This window comes from Halichoeres trimaculatus, unplaced genomic scaffold (genome assembly GCF_033239565.1).
Source record: "Halichoeres trimaculatus isolate MK-OKI-2021-1 unplaced genomic scaffold, fHalTri1.1 fHalTri1_scaffold_3, whole genome shotgun sequence".
NCBI lineage: Eukaryota > Metazoa > Chordata > Actinopteri > Labriformes > Labridae > Halichoeres > Halichoeres trimaculatus.
This window is the reverse complement of record NW_027437181.1, coordinates 9,366,940-9,380,137: the sequence shown is the minus strand read 5'-3', so window position 1 is coordinate 9,380,137 and position 13,198 is coordinate 9,366,940. Positions and strand designations below refer to the sequence as shown.

The following is a 13,198-nucleotide window of genomic DNA, read 5'->3' as shown; positions in this document are numbered from 1 at the left end:
TTAGGTAAGGAGCCTTAAAAGCTAAAAATAGAAAGTCAGGCTAAATCCATACAGTGAAAGCTTCCTTGAGGTCTCTGTGAGGTGAGAAGAACACAAATGCACTCTTATGTGACCCTGCAGACAGAGCTCAGGAATAATGAAGCTGAATATGAGCTGAAAGAAAAACAAACACTAATTTTGTTTACTTATTATCTTCTTTCTTTTTTTTTTTTTTTTGGTACAGAGAACCACCAACAGTTGAGCTCCGTCTCTGACTTACTCCTCTTACTTTCATGTTCTCTCATATTTCAGTCGCACATCATTTCTCTTGCACTTTCAATATTACTAATGGAGTTTATTTCTTTGTTCACTCCTCAGACAACACATGGATGCAAACATAGTTTTAAACCAGGCGCACTGTGAAAAAAAGGTTGCCAGGAAAAATGCAGACTCACAGCCAGGTGTTCTAAGACATGTCTGTGACATGTAACACTAGTGAATCCTGTAACCTGGATCTTCATTTTATTAAAAGACTCTCAAGTTTAAGCAGAATAACTGCTGCATGTTGGTTGGAATGAACATTACCACAAACAGCTTAAACTGTGTTTTAGCCCTTAGCCTGTGTTTCAGCATTTAGCTTGTGTTTTGGCCTTTAGGTGTGCTCTGTCACCCTCTGTTTAGCTTTCTTCAGCTCTGACCTCTTTTTTCTGTCTGACAGTTAGGCTCCAGCGTCCACCTCTACTAAAAAATAAGTCACAGAAGTTGTAAAACACGGGAAATGTTTGGGCAGTAGGTTGCAATCTCCACACAGCAGCTGCCAAAAACTTTTCCACTTCAACAACATGTTGTATGTTATTTCCATAATGATCTAAAAAAAATCTCCAAATGTGAGAAATGTTTCTGTGGTCATCTCCTCAGGTGGTTATCAATCACCACTGTTCATAAAAGAGGTAGTCAGGTTCTCCTCTCCTGCTTTTCAATGAACCAATCACAGGGCCCGATGTCCAGCTTGAGCTGTTCCATCACCCATGGGTCCTTGTTAGCCCCCTCAATGAACTCCTCCAAGGAAATCCGACCTAAAGAGGAGGAGCAGGGGAAGGGTGACATACACATTTAGAATGGATAAAAGAGGTTAAAAAAAGCAAGGGTAAAAACATGTTTTCTTCAATACAGGTCTTACTATCTCTGTTCTTGTCCACCAGTTCAAAGATTCGGTCACAAATGTCTTCGATGTTTGTGACCTTGATGCTTGGGTCGTTGTGTTTCTTTAGCTTCTGAATGATCTGAGGGGACATAGAGAAAAGTTGACGTTTAAATGAACAAAACGATCATCATTAACCCAGTTTCCTGTCCTTTGTTCTGTTTTTGTATTTTCTTTGTTCTATTTGCAAAATTGTGAAGAGAACAGAACGTGTGTTTGGGATTGTGGTCAGGTAGAGGAGATCAGTCATGTTTGGCATTCAGGGCTATCTTTGACCATTAGAGAGTTGAGATACAATGCCACCTGTTCGATTAAAAAAAAAAAAGACTAAATTATGCAACATTTAAAATGCATTGCTCCATAGATTGGAGGGGGTTTGGAGAGGTCAAGCATACATCCCTGATTCTGATTCCCTATCTTCTTTTAATCATCTCATTGTACAGACTCTACTATTTGCCCAGCTGAAGGCTGTGGAGGTCATCAGGGGTCATTTGATAGGATATTCTGTGTACACTTGTATTTTCTGTTAAGTGCACAAACCAAACCAAAGTCTATCTGTAATTTCTCACTTAACTCCATATGGACTGTGCAAAGGCTGCTTGTTAAAAACTAAAGCTCTGTACATTCTACAGGAACTCAACAACTCTTACAGTTTAAGTGTTTAAATGAATGGATTTATCAGGATGTGAAAATGTGAAAGTTCAACAAACAAATCAGAGGACACAAGACTAGATTCTAGATTCCTGATCCTGACATTAAAAAATCCTGTCCCCTTGATAGAGGACATCTTTATTAAACCCATTTCCACCGAGTGGTTCATACAACCCCAGAAGGTGGAGCTAGAAATTGTCAATAAAGAACAACACATAACCCTGTGATGTTTAAATCTCGATTTCGTGAGAATAACTTTCTTTTTGCTTCGAAAATTGCGCCACTAAACAGCGTGAAACTGCTGTCATGTTTCTCTTCTTCGTTGGATTTATTAACGGGGTACACTGCTGACCCCGCTATACCAGGCTTACAGGGTCAGGCTTTACTGACCCAGGCCGTCCCAAACTGTACTGATCCATACTGGGCCGGTGGGTGGAAATGGGGCCATGGAGAAGAAGAAGAGTCTGTTCAGTCAGATACAAACTGACTGAATTTAAATGAACGTGTATTTCTACCTGTGCTTTTTCTCTGGTTTAGAGTATTTACCTTCACGATGGTCCTCACTTCTTGCCGGTCCAGGCAGCCGTTTCCATCTCTGTCATAAACTTTAAAGGACCACCTCAGTTTGTCCTCCAGCTTTCCTCGAAGAACCAGATGAACGGCTGCTACATATTCCAGGAAGTCGATGTGACCATCCTGCAAAGCAAACGGGACAGAGGAGACACCAGGGGTCATTCTGCTGAATCACTACAGGAAATCAACTCTTACAGAGTGTGTCTCATCACAAGTCATAATATCAGGTTAAATTTCATGTAAGGAGATATCATAAGCCAAACATGAGCAGCAGCAGCTACTTCAATGTTCTCGATGAGTTTCTTGCAACAAGATCTAATATTTATCTTCAGGTGAGACACAGCATTTTTACCTTGTTTGTATCAAATGATCGAAACACATTCTCCATATATGCAGACTCTTCCTCTGAGGAGTTGCTGTTGATCCCAAAGATCCTTTTGAACTCATGCAGGTGAAGGTTTCCACTGGGACATTCGCTGGCAAACTTTCGGTAGAGTTCCTGGATGTTCTGAAGAGTCACCTCCCTCTCCGTGGCGCTCTGTTCCTGACCCATGGCTCCAAAAATACAAGCAGAAGAGCCTAATGTGAAGAAAAACCTACACAGATGAGCCCCTTGCTCTGTGCTCCAGCCAGGACTCCATGGCCTCTGAAACCTCTGGTCTATCTCAGAGAAACCTGCAGGACCAACCCAGAGGAGGTTTCACTAATCTTCTTCAAATCTTTCACCTGGATCCTCATCTTCAGTTCAATATTTCTCTTTTCTTCTCTTTCTCAAAGCAGTCACACATCCTTCCTGGTGAACCCCCCATGGAGCTTTAATGGATGTGTCGGTAAGTGACAGCTCGTTTGGCTCTTGGTCAGCAGAGCGGATTGGCCCCAGAGACAAAAGGCCAGCTCTGAGCTCTCAGGAAGATTAACAGGTATTGTGACGTCAAATCCTGGGTGAGAGCTTGGTCAGAGGTGTTGCTGTAAGGGATACAGACAGAAGCAAAGATCTGCCCTCATTCCTGCTGTTGATAAGACCAATATCAGTCAGCTGAGCTTCACTTCATCCTCCGACATACTCTATTATCCTTTAATGTCCAGATACACAGGGACTCAAATCTGATTTAGAAGTGGAGAAAATGATGTATTCACAATCCAAGTTTATACAAAGAGTATAGAAGAAAAAAAAGAAAGAAAGAAAGAAAGAAAAAATAAAAAACAAAAACATAAAACAAGGAAACAAGGAAAGGAGATAGGAAAGTAACAAGGTAGGATGAGAGGACTAAAGAAAGGGAGATAGAAAGCAAGGAAGGGAACCAAAAAGGGAGATTATATGGGAGCAAGGGTAGGAGATAGGGAAGTAGATAGGGAACAAGGATGTGAGATGAGAAGGAAACAAGGAAGGAAACAGGATAAGATTCAATGAAGGAAACAAGTAAGGGAGATAGGAAGGAAACAAGGCTGAAGAAAGAAAGGAAACAAAGAAGGGGGATAAAGAGGAAGAAAAAGGGAGTTAAGGAAGGAATGTAGACTGAAAGAAGGACAGAAGAAAAAATTGAAAGGAGGCAAGGAAGCAAGCAAGTAGGAAAGAAATGAAACAAGAAATAAAAGAGGTGGGAAGGAGGAAAGGAAGTAAGAAAGGAATGAAGATAGACAGAAAGGTGGGAAGGAAGGAAGGGAGGAAGATAGACAAAAAGATAGAACAGAAGGAAGGAAGGAAGGAAGGAAGGAAGGAAGGAAGGAAGGAAGGAAGGAAGGAAGGAAGGAAAGAAGGAAGGAAAGTAGGAAGTGCAATAGACAGAAAGGTGGGAAGAAAGCAAGAAATAAAGGATGGAGGCAAGCAAGGGAAGAGGCAAGGAAGGATCAGAGAAAGGAAGGAGACAAGCAAGGAAGAAATGAAGAGAGAAAAGTAATAAAGGAATTAAAGAAAGGTGGGGGAGAGAAGAGAAAGGAAAAAGAAAGAAAAGAATGATGGAAGATAGAAAAGAATGGAGAGAAAAGAGAGAGAGATAGTAAAGAAGAGAAGAAAGTAAAGAATGAGAAGAGGAAAGAAGTAAACGTAGCAATGAAGGAATTAATGAAGAAAGAACCTGACAGGAATGTAGAATAAAGTCAAACATATTTGTCTCTGCTCCACAGTTTGACATGTTAACATGGAGTTCCATGGGGACTGAGTCACTTTAGGAGACTGCCTCAATTGGAAATTTAAGGAACTGCAGGAAGAGCTGCTGAATGACTGCACATTGGATTGTGCTGCAGGGAGACACTTACACTCTGTGGTAGCACCGCTCTTTCTGCAGCTGACAGAAAAGCTCTCCACGGTCAGAGGAAAGCTGTCAACAACTGCTGAGACCACACTCATCTCTATCACCTGAACTCCTGCAGACCCGCAAAAGAGCAGCAGATAATACTGTGCAAACTGAGCCTCTGAGGATGAAGACTAAAGCCTTCAACATGCTGACTTTAGTGACACCTGGTGGCAGCAATAAGAAATACACAGTTTAAAGGTTATTCAAAAAATTACAAAATAAAGTGCGTATAAAATCTTTTATTAAGAAAATAAATTAACATTTGAAAAAAACAAGAGTTCCTTTAAAGTTTATGTACAATTATATAAAAATAAATAGTACTGCTTTATTTTCTGCAATGCTGTTTTTATCTTGCATAATAATTGTTGCATAATGAAATTTAGGAACACAACACTGCAGAAATATCTCTATCTCAATGTTAAGTTTGTCATCAAATCCAACCTGACAGAATCGAGAGATCTTAAAGGAACATTCAAATAAACTTAAAAATCAAATATTTAGGTATGTACATATTCAAAACATCCTATTAATATATACAGACCGTTAGATAGAGGGAAATTATGTACATAAATAATTGTCTTCTTATATTTGATGGTTTCTGAATGTTTGACTTAAGAATGTTTCTTACATAAATCACTTCTAAACCTAAATATTACCAGTAATTTATGTACAATTATAAACACATACTTGGGTGTGTCTTGTATTAAACACATGAAACGTCCTCTGTTGGTCATGGGTTTCCATACAAAGAGGCATTATCTCATCCACAGGCGTTCAGCACCACACAGACCTGTGGACCTGCTGTCAAACCCCCAGCAGAGCCTCAGCCGTGGAAAAAGTGCACTGAGCTCCAGCTGCAGCGCAGAGACAAAAAGACCAAGAAGAAGAAGAAAACATCAGCTCCTCTCTGTCAGCCTCAGAGAAAAAAACGTGGGCTCTGAACCCACTCAGGAAAACGTCACGGTAACCTCCCACAGTTCTGGATGACCCAGCCCGTTGCATTCACATCCAGCTTCAATATCCTCATCACCCATTCATCCTTCTGAGCTCCCTCCATGAACTCCGACAGCGTGATCTGACCTGGAGGAGATCAAAACACAAGCAGAGTTCAAACACTGGAAACAACTTCAGCCTTAAAGCCTTTGTGAGGAGTTTTAGTTAATCAACAAACTGTAATTCAGCAAACTGTTTCTGTTTTTTTGTTTGTTTGGTCTGTATATTATAGTTAGATAGTTTTTATAAGCAGCTTATAAGCAGCACTTCTGTTGTGACATGTTTTGATCACACACTTCCTGCAGTCCTCAGATTCAAACAATGTATAGGACATTTCTCCTCAGGTTTTATCCACACTCTGTTATCTGACAGTCTTTTTATGTTTGGGCAAAGGGGAGGAAAATTTCCAGGTTGTTTCATAAAAGTTTCCTGAAAATTTCCATGGGATCTTCAGCTCAGGGACATTGGAATTTTGGTGGGGGGTTGTTTGTTGTCAACTTTAAAGAATTTTTCTAAAAATTGATTGCTAAAAAGTGTAATTTTTCACCATTCATAGTTTTGTTGTTCTGTGAAGGAATCCATCAAAGTTCTTCAGTTCTAAAAACTGATTACTGTCATTTATAAATGTTGTATCAGGTGTATGTGCATGTATATTTGCATATGACAATCATTTATGCCTATATTCATGATAGGCTCAGTTCGGGAACATCCCCCCCCCAAAAAAACCCTGAACATTCATTTATGGTGTCATTTAAAATATGGCATTGAACATGTTTGCACATGGGTATCTGCTTATACACAATCAAAATGTTTACATTTGTAAATGTATATGTAAATGCAGCTAATATACATTTCTGAAAATTCCAGTTAAGTTTCCAGAATTTTGCATCCATACTTTTTTTATTTGTTTTTAAAGGTATTTTCAGTCTTTTTCTGCCTTTATTTACAGAAGACAAGACAGTGGATTGAACAGGAAATAGGCTGAGAGCAGGCCAACAGATTGAGGACTGACCACAAGGGGGCGCGTGACCAAATTATAAGGCTATACTGATACCTCCAAGATACTTATGGGTTTTACTTTTCTGGATTTCTATTCAAGAAATGAGGAGGAAAGGGTAGTAATGAGGCAAAAAACAGTAAAGTAATTCCATGGTGTGAAGGTGGTGTAGCTATATCTGCACGTTGTACGTTTCCAAAGCTCTGATTAGTGCTTACAAACCTTATCACAGCTCATAGTTTTAAGAATGATCACATAATTCTGACTTTTTCTGTCCCTCTTAATTACATGATTTCAATCAGTATTTTGACTTCAAAATAAAAATTTGGGCATCAAAGCCAGAACTAAAACCTAAAAATTATTTAAAAAAAATATTCTCATCCTTATTTGTAGATAACAATCTTTGTGCATGTACACAGTTGTCCGTGGTGGCATAGTGGGACTGATTTTTAGGAACTTTTGTCAAACTACCATTTCACCAAATCAGCTCAGATGCACCACAGAAAAGAAGCACAGCTGTAAACAGTAACCCCAATTACAGGCAAACTCACACATATGGGTCTAACCTGAGCGTGCTTAACAGTTGTACAGGTCATGGTTTCTTAAATTACTCCCTGCAAAGTCCAAAACTGTAACACCAACCCAACATCAGCACCTCTCTTTAAATACAGTCAGACTGAAGCGTTCTGTGCATGTGAACGGTAGAAATCCAGTCAAGATAGAGTTGCATTTCATTTCAGTTCAACACATTACCAACCCCTCTGTTTTTTAAAGTTTACTCATCATGTTCCCACTTGCTTTCTGATCCTGTGTGTGAGTTACCTACCATCTTTATTCACGTCCACCAGCTCAAAGATCCTGTCACAGATTTCAGACGGCGTCATGTTGATGTCACTCTTCTGAAGCTTGAGTTTGTACATGATCTGTGTGAGAAAAAGGAAATATGTCTCAGACTAAAGTCAATAAACATCAGCTATGGATGGAGTCCTGAAACCTCTCTCCTTCTTCCTCGGCTCCTCTTTATACTACTTTTTACGGACCTGTACACTCACCAGCTCATTTTGCACTATAATCTTTGCTTTCTTTTAACAAACATTTCTGCTCTACAGGAGGTTTTCAAAGACTCATTCACACATGCACTCCTTCAGTACTCAGGCAAGGTTCAAGAGATCTGCTCCCAAAACTCTGCAAAGTCTTTAATTCAAGTCCCTGTGAGACCAGGTGGGTGGCTGCAAAGGCTGCATGGGACAGGACACGACACCAGTAGCCTGCTGTTTGCATTATGAAGGTGAAAGAAGCAAGCAAGACCCACAGCATACCCACACAGTCAGCCAGGTCATGTTTGTAAATAAGAACTATTTCTCAAACATTTTCACCTGGTGAAATAAAAGTCAGATAAGTAAAATATAACAGTAGCTCAGTTTTTACTCTTATGCCAATGCGACATGCAGATTTTTCTCCTGCTCTCAGCTTGAACAAAATTTTCTGTCTTCATTCTAAATTCTTTGTTCACCCTGTCATGTGTCTCTCTTTGAGGTTTGCAAGTCTCGCTGGATATAATCCTTTATCCTTTGCCCTCAGTAGATTTTACGCAAAAACATCACAAATGTTAAAGCTGTGGGGGAATAGCCGGAAAAAATCTGGTTCGAATTGTGGTGGAATTTTCATTTGCACAGTAAAAACTGAAAACTAACCAAACATTCATGGCTTATATCTTGCAAAGAATTGTCTTATTAGACTTTACACGAGCCATATTTACCTGACAAGCCCAGAAAATATCTTAATTCAAGACAAAAATGACACCTGAGTTTTTCTAAAGAGTTAAAAAAAAGTTACAAATAGGATTAGGAAGATGTCGCTGTTAAGTTTCTTTAGAAACCACACATTATTTCTATTTTAAGAAAGTCAAAAAGTATTTTTTCTACCCCACTGGTATGTATTGAAGCAATTCAGGTGTTTTTTTAAATACCTTGGAATAATGAGACATTTTCCCCGACTTGTCAGGTAAATGCGGTTCACATTTAATACAATGAGACAGTTTTTACTAAAAACAAAACATTCGACAAAAACAGATCAAATTCAGCTTTTGCAGTTAAGTGTTCTCTTTCAGTTTTTTTATCCTCTCAAAGCTCAATAAAAAGTATGAAACTGAAACATGTAACTTATTAGTATTCCATCGCTGTATTTAAATACTCTGGATGTCCTAGTTTTTGGTGAATTTATGCTGAATATTTACATTGTGGTTTTATGAAAAGTCTTGTGAAGCACCCATTTTTATAAAACTGGCCCCAGCCCTATAACCCCAAACGTATCATAATTGCTACATGAGTTTCAAAGACCTCTCTCTTACCAACATGAATAGTTTCCCTAAAAAAAAACCTTTAAATAAATAAAAAAATATATATATTCTGGCCCCTCGAGGATTATCATTTCACTACAGGCAGCTGAAGATGTGTTTTGGCCCTTTTCAAAATGGCAGCTCTCATGAAAGCATCCACATACATTTTTCTTTTTTTTTTTCAGGAAAATCACTGATCATTTTCAAGAAGCTATGGTAAGAAAAACATCTTAACTGGTACTCATTTTTTAAAATACGTTTTTTCTGCATTGAAAGAATGCATATTCACTAAAAACTTGACCAAAATCTTTGCCAAAACTGTCTGACTTATCATGTGATACAAAAAAATACATCATAAATAAGCCAAAAGAGCAATATTGTTTGTGGATTTTGTTCAAATGGGTGAGGGACATCTTAGTTTAAAATATATATATATATATATATAATTTTCTGGTTATTTTTGACAAGTCAAACTTAACAGTTGAGTTGATCATGTTGTGATTTAAAAATGTCTCTGGATTCTCTCAATAAGTTATGAGTTATGAATCTGATTTTTTGTCGTTTTATTACCTGTTTAAAAAAAGAAGCTTAAAGCACTTTGTAGCGACAACTTTACCAGACTACATGGTTAAAACTAAATGTTATTGCCTCTTAGATAAGAGCCACCAGTATTACCTAATTTTTCCTTGGCAGCCAGGTCAGGTCAGGTGTGTAGTGGACGGTGGGCTAATTTTGCCCACTGACTCGGAGGCTTACGGTAAGGTCCAGTAAAGAAGTTTATTTTAAGAAAAGCTCCCACACTGAGCGTCCACTCCTCCCTAAAGCTCTGTGCAGGAATATGAGCTGTAAGCCCTGTGCCAGGCTCACCACCATAATCTGACCTGAGAGGATTTGTATTATGAAACCTGAAGTTTTTCACAGTTTAAGACACTCCTTACCCAAAACAATCCACATTAAAGTCAATGTTTATTCTCAATATTCAGCCAACCTTACCCTGATGATGCGTTTCACCTCCTGCCGGTCCAGCTTGCCATTCCCATCTTTGTCGTACATCTTGAACGACCATTTGAGTCGATCTTCAAGATTTCCCCGCAAGATTAAGTGAAGAGCGGCAACGTACTCCAGGAAATCAAGAGTGTTATCCTGACAAGGAAAAAAAGAAATCTGAGTTATAAACAGAACACATGAACATTTCTCATTCCACTGAGAGGAGTTTAAACTTATTTTAGGGGCGACAAGGGACGACTGCAACAGTTACTCAGACACTATGAAGCCCCTTAAAGGACAAAAAGTTAAAGTAAATCTCGAGATCTTACTCAGCTGTGAGGTCAGCGTAAATTATGAAGCTTGAGCTGAAGCTCCAGATCTGCATTTGTGTGGTTGAAGAGGAGTTGATTTCATCTGATGAGTTTTGACCCCAGAAGGCTGAACCTGTGGTCATATTTCAAATGCAACCTTGGTGTCTCCATGCTCTAAACCATGTGGAAAGCTTGGTGTGTATCAAATATATTTACATCAGAGGCTGTGGTCAAAGTAAAATTCAACATGTGTATAAACAAGTAGGATGTCACCTTGGGATCTTGTAAAATGTTCTCCAGATCAACCTCTATATGTTCTCTCCATACCTCCAAAGGGCTCAGAAAGATAACACTTGAACCAAAGAAATATAATCTGAATGAAATGACTGTAAATTTGTCTTTAATTATGCAGAAATCTTGTAGATGATACAGAAGAATCGCCACATTGCTAACATCATAGGGAGAAGTCTCAGGCTGTAGCTTCTGTCAGGGATTGTTGCAGCATGTCTCTACAAAGTGTTTAAAGAATAAGGTTATCTCAGGTCATACTGTGTTTTTAATCCATCACCAGGTTATGGAAGAGGAGAATTATGGAAAAGAGTGGGATAGAAAAGAAGCGAAAGCACTGTGTTGTCTTCTGTTAGCACAAAAAGTGCAGACTTAAGTCTTGACCTGCTTGTGCATGCAAAAGCTTCCAGCATCTGTATCAGCATTCTGCACATATTGCCTCTATTAAAGTCAGTATACTACACACATGGAGCAGAGGCTGTTTGACAAACCGTGTATTACACATCTCAACAGCAAGAACAATCTGTCCCACATATGAAATCAGATCAGTCTGCAGAAAGGTGCATGGCACATAGAATCCCAACAGGGTGAGCAGGACCCAAACAAGGAGCAGAGGTGTCTTGCCAAATGTCAGGGTCCTGCTCACCTTTTCAGAATTCAAACTTGCATGTCCACCTGAAACCATCCATCATCTTTTACTTAAAAAGCCTGGTGACACAGAGAAATTCTTTGCAACATATAACTTGTATTAATTACTAAAAGCATGTAATTCCTGCAGCCATCCCGGCCCCCTTTACCTTATTTGTGTCGAAGGATCTGAATATGGTCTCCATGTAGAGGGACTCCTCTGCAGAGCTGCTCTGCACCCCAAAGATCCTCTTGAACTCATGTAGGTGCAGCGCTCCACTCGGACATTCCTTCATGAAAACAATACAAAGCTCCTGTATCTGAGCCAGGTCCATCTCCTCGTTGTGACTCTCCTCCTGCCCCATGGTTGTTTTATTCCCCGGGTAAATCAAAGAGATCCCGATGTGATGGTTTGTTTCAGGACAGTACTCTGCGGGTCAGTAAGGCAGCTGCTTACACACTCCAATCAAAGTAAAGAGCTTTGTCGAGCAGCTCAGCCTCTCTGCGAGCAAAGGGCTAACTATAGGTCAATCTGATTAGCTCGTTAATCGCCTGATCTCTCAGCTAGCCGAGACCTTGGCAGGTCTGAAAATCTGAAAACACATTCATTACTGAAGGCTTACTGCTATGCCAATGGTGGTATCAAGTTAACCACCGAGTTAGAGCTCAATTATACCAGCTGGATCCACATCTCACTCAGTGATGTGTGAGTTTCTTCCTTTAAACTCTGTCCTGCAGAGCCCTGAGTGGAGCACAGTGAGGAGATAATCCAGAGAATCCAATTCAGAACAGAAGACTTTATGTTGATTTCATCTCAGTGTGCAGTGCATCATGTTCACTCTTTTATCCACTCTTTGTAGGGACACAACATGTTTTTATCATGCTAAATGAGGAGTGTGATTCTGTGTATGTAAAACAGGGATTGGTCTAAGGTGTGTGTGTCTGTGTTTGTCAGTGTGTGAGATATTTTTATCTTGTAGGGGATAAAGAAGCAAAAATAGCAGACGTATTTCAGGCTGCAGGGGTTGTGCAACCTCTTCTCTGGTGTCTGTTCAATTATAAAAATCAGAATGTGTGGTTTATTTTGAAGTGGTGGTTGAGTTATACAATAATTGTTGCTAACTAAATTGCTAACTTAAGCTAATATTGCTTTCCAACACATATCTCACTTCAGAGACAATAACATATAAGTTTATTGTAACATACCACGTCATGTTGTGATGTAAAGTGTCGTATTAACAGTTTTCTCACAACAAAAAATCTACCCTCCAAAAACACTTAAAGCAGAGTTGATACATTTCAAATTGCAATTACACCCCCCACCCTCAGTTTATTGTAGTATTATCAACCAACCAATCACAGCTTGGCCCAGGTCTTCTGTTTGGTTTGCAGAGACAGGTGCAAACTGACTGGCATTACTGAAGTACATCAGCCTTTACTGTGCTCTCTGCTGCCACACTCCTTTGACCTTAATTCAGTGGTCAGTTGGTGGAACTGCAAGTGAGACTCCAGACACACCTGTGGAGCCCTGCTGGCATATCCTGAAATCCTTCTATTCCTAAAAACCCTATTGGTTAAAAAAAGACTATATTTAGTAACATCTAAGGAAAAGTATTATTCTGTTATTCTGTTTTTAAACGTTCGGTTTCAAATAAGCAGAAAACTACGAGACAGGGAGTTCAGGAAAAAAATAAAAATTAAAAAAATAACACGGACTGCTCAGTTAGCTGAGCAGCAAATTTCTGTTTTAAACTCTCCTTGTCTCCTTGTCATGCCACCTGCTTGCCCCAGCAGTGTCAGGCTGCAAACGCTACAACATTTTATGGTGTTTTTCAAAGCATAAAGAAATAATTAAATTTTCAAAAAACACAGTTTAATTTATTTTTCAGTAAAGTTCATACTATTAAATGTTGAATGCTGCATATGTTCCACTTAATAAATAATCTTAATAAACTATAT

General features: G+C 39.2%; 2 protein-coding genes across 2 annotated transcripts; both read right to left on the bottom strand.

Moving 5' to 3' along the window:
* Positions 1–933: 933 nt before the first annotated feature.
* Positions 934–2,957, bottom strand: LOC141787815 (guanylyl cyclase-activating protein 2-like). Its single transcript, XM_074666493.1, has 4 exons — positions 2,757–2,957; positions 2,378–2,527; positions 1,160–1,262; positions 934–1,055 (listed from the first exon to the last, which is right to left on the bottom strand). The coding sequence occupies exons 1-4, from the start codon at positions 2,955–2,957 to the stop codon at positions 934–936; spliced, it is 576 nt and encodes a 191-aa protein (XP_074522594.1).
* A 2,413-nt stretch (positions 2,958–5,370) lies between these two features.
* Positions 5,371–12,002, bottom strand: LOC141788080 (guanylyl cyclase-activating protein 2-like). The gene is made up of 4 exons (XM_074666908.1): positions 11,410–12,002; positions 10,020–10,169; positions 7,515–7,611; positions 5,371–5,778 (listed from the first exon to the last, which is right to left on the bottom strand). The coding sequence occupies exons 1-4, from the start codon at positions 11,602–11,604 to the stop codon at positions 5,657–5,659; spliced, it is 564 nt and encodes a 187-aa protein (XP_074523009.1). The 5' UTR covers positions 11,605–12,002; the 3' UTR covers positions 5,371–5,656.
* Between the last annotated feature and the right edge of the window lie 1,196 nt (positions 12,003–13,198).

Coding starts and splice junctions, on each gene's coding strand:
- LOC141788080 (XM_074666908.1), bottom strand. CDS start 11,604: ATGGGGCAGGAGGAGAGTCACAACGAGGAGATGGACCTGGCTCAGATA. Junction 10,170..11,409: donor GATCCTTCGACACAAATAAG/GTAAAGGGGGCC, acceptor TTTCCTTGTCAG/GATAACACTCTTGATTTCCT. Junction 5,779..7,514: donor GGTGGACGTGAATAAAGATG/GTAGGTAACTCA, acceptor GATCTCCTCCAG/GTCAGATCACGCTGTCGGAG.
- LOC141787815 (XM_074666493.1), bottom strand. CDS start 2,957: ATGGGTCAGGAACAGAGCGCCACGGAGAGGGAGGTGACTCTTCAGAAC. Junction 1,263..2,377: donor AAGTGAGGACCATCGTGAAG/GTAAATACTCTA, acceptor ATGTCCCCTCAG/ATCATTCAGAAGCTAAAGAA. Junction 1,056..1,159: donor GGTGGACAAGAACAGAGATA/GTAAGACCTGTA, acceptor CCTCCTCTTTAG/GTCGGATTTCCTTGGAGGAG.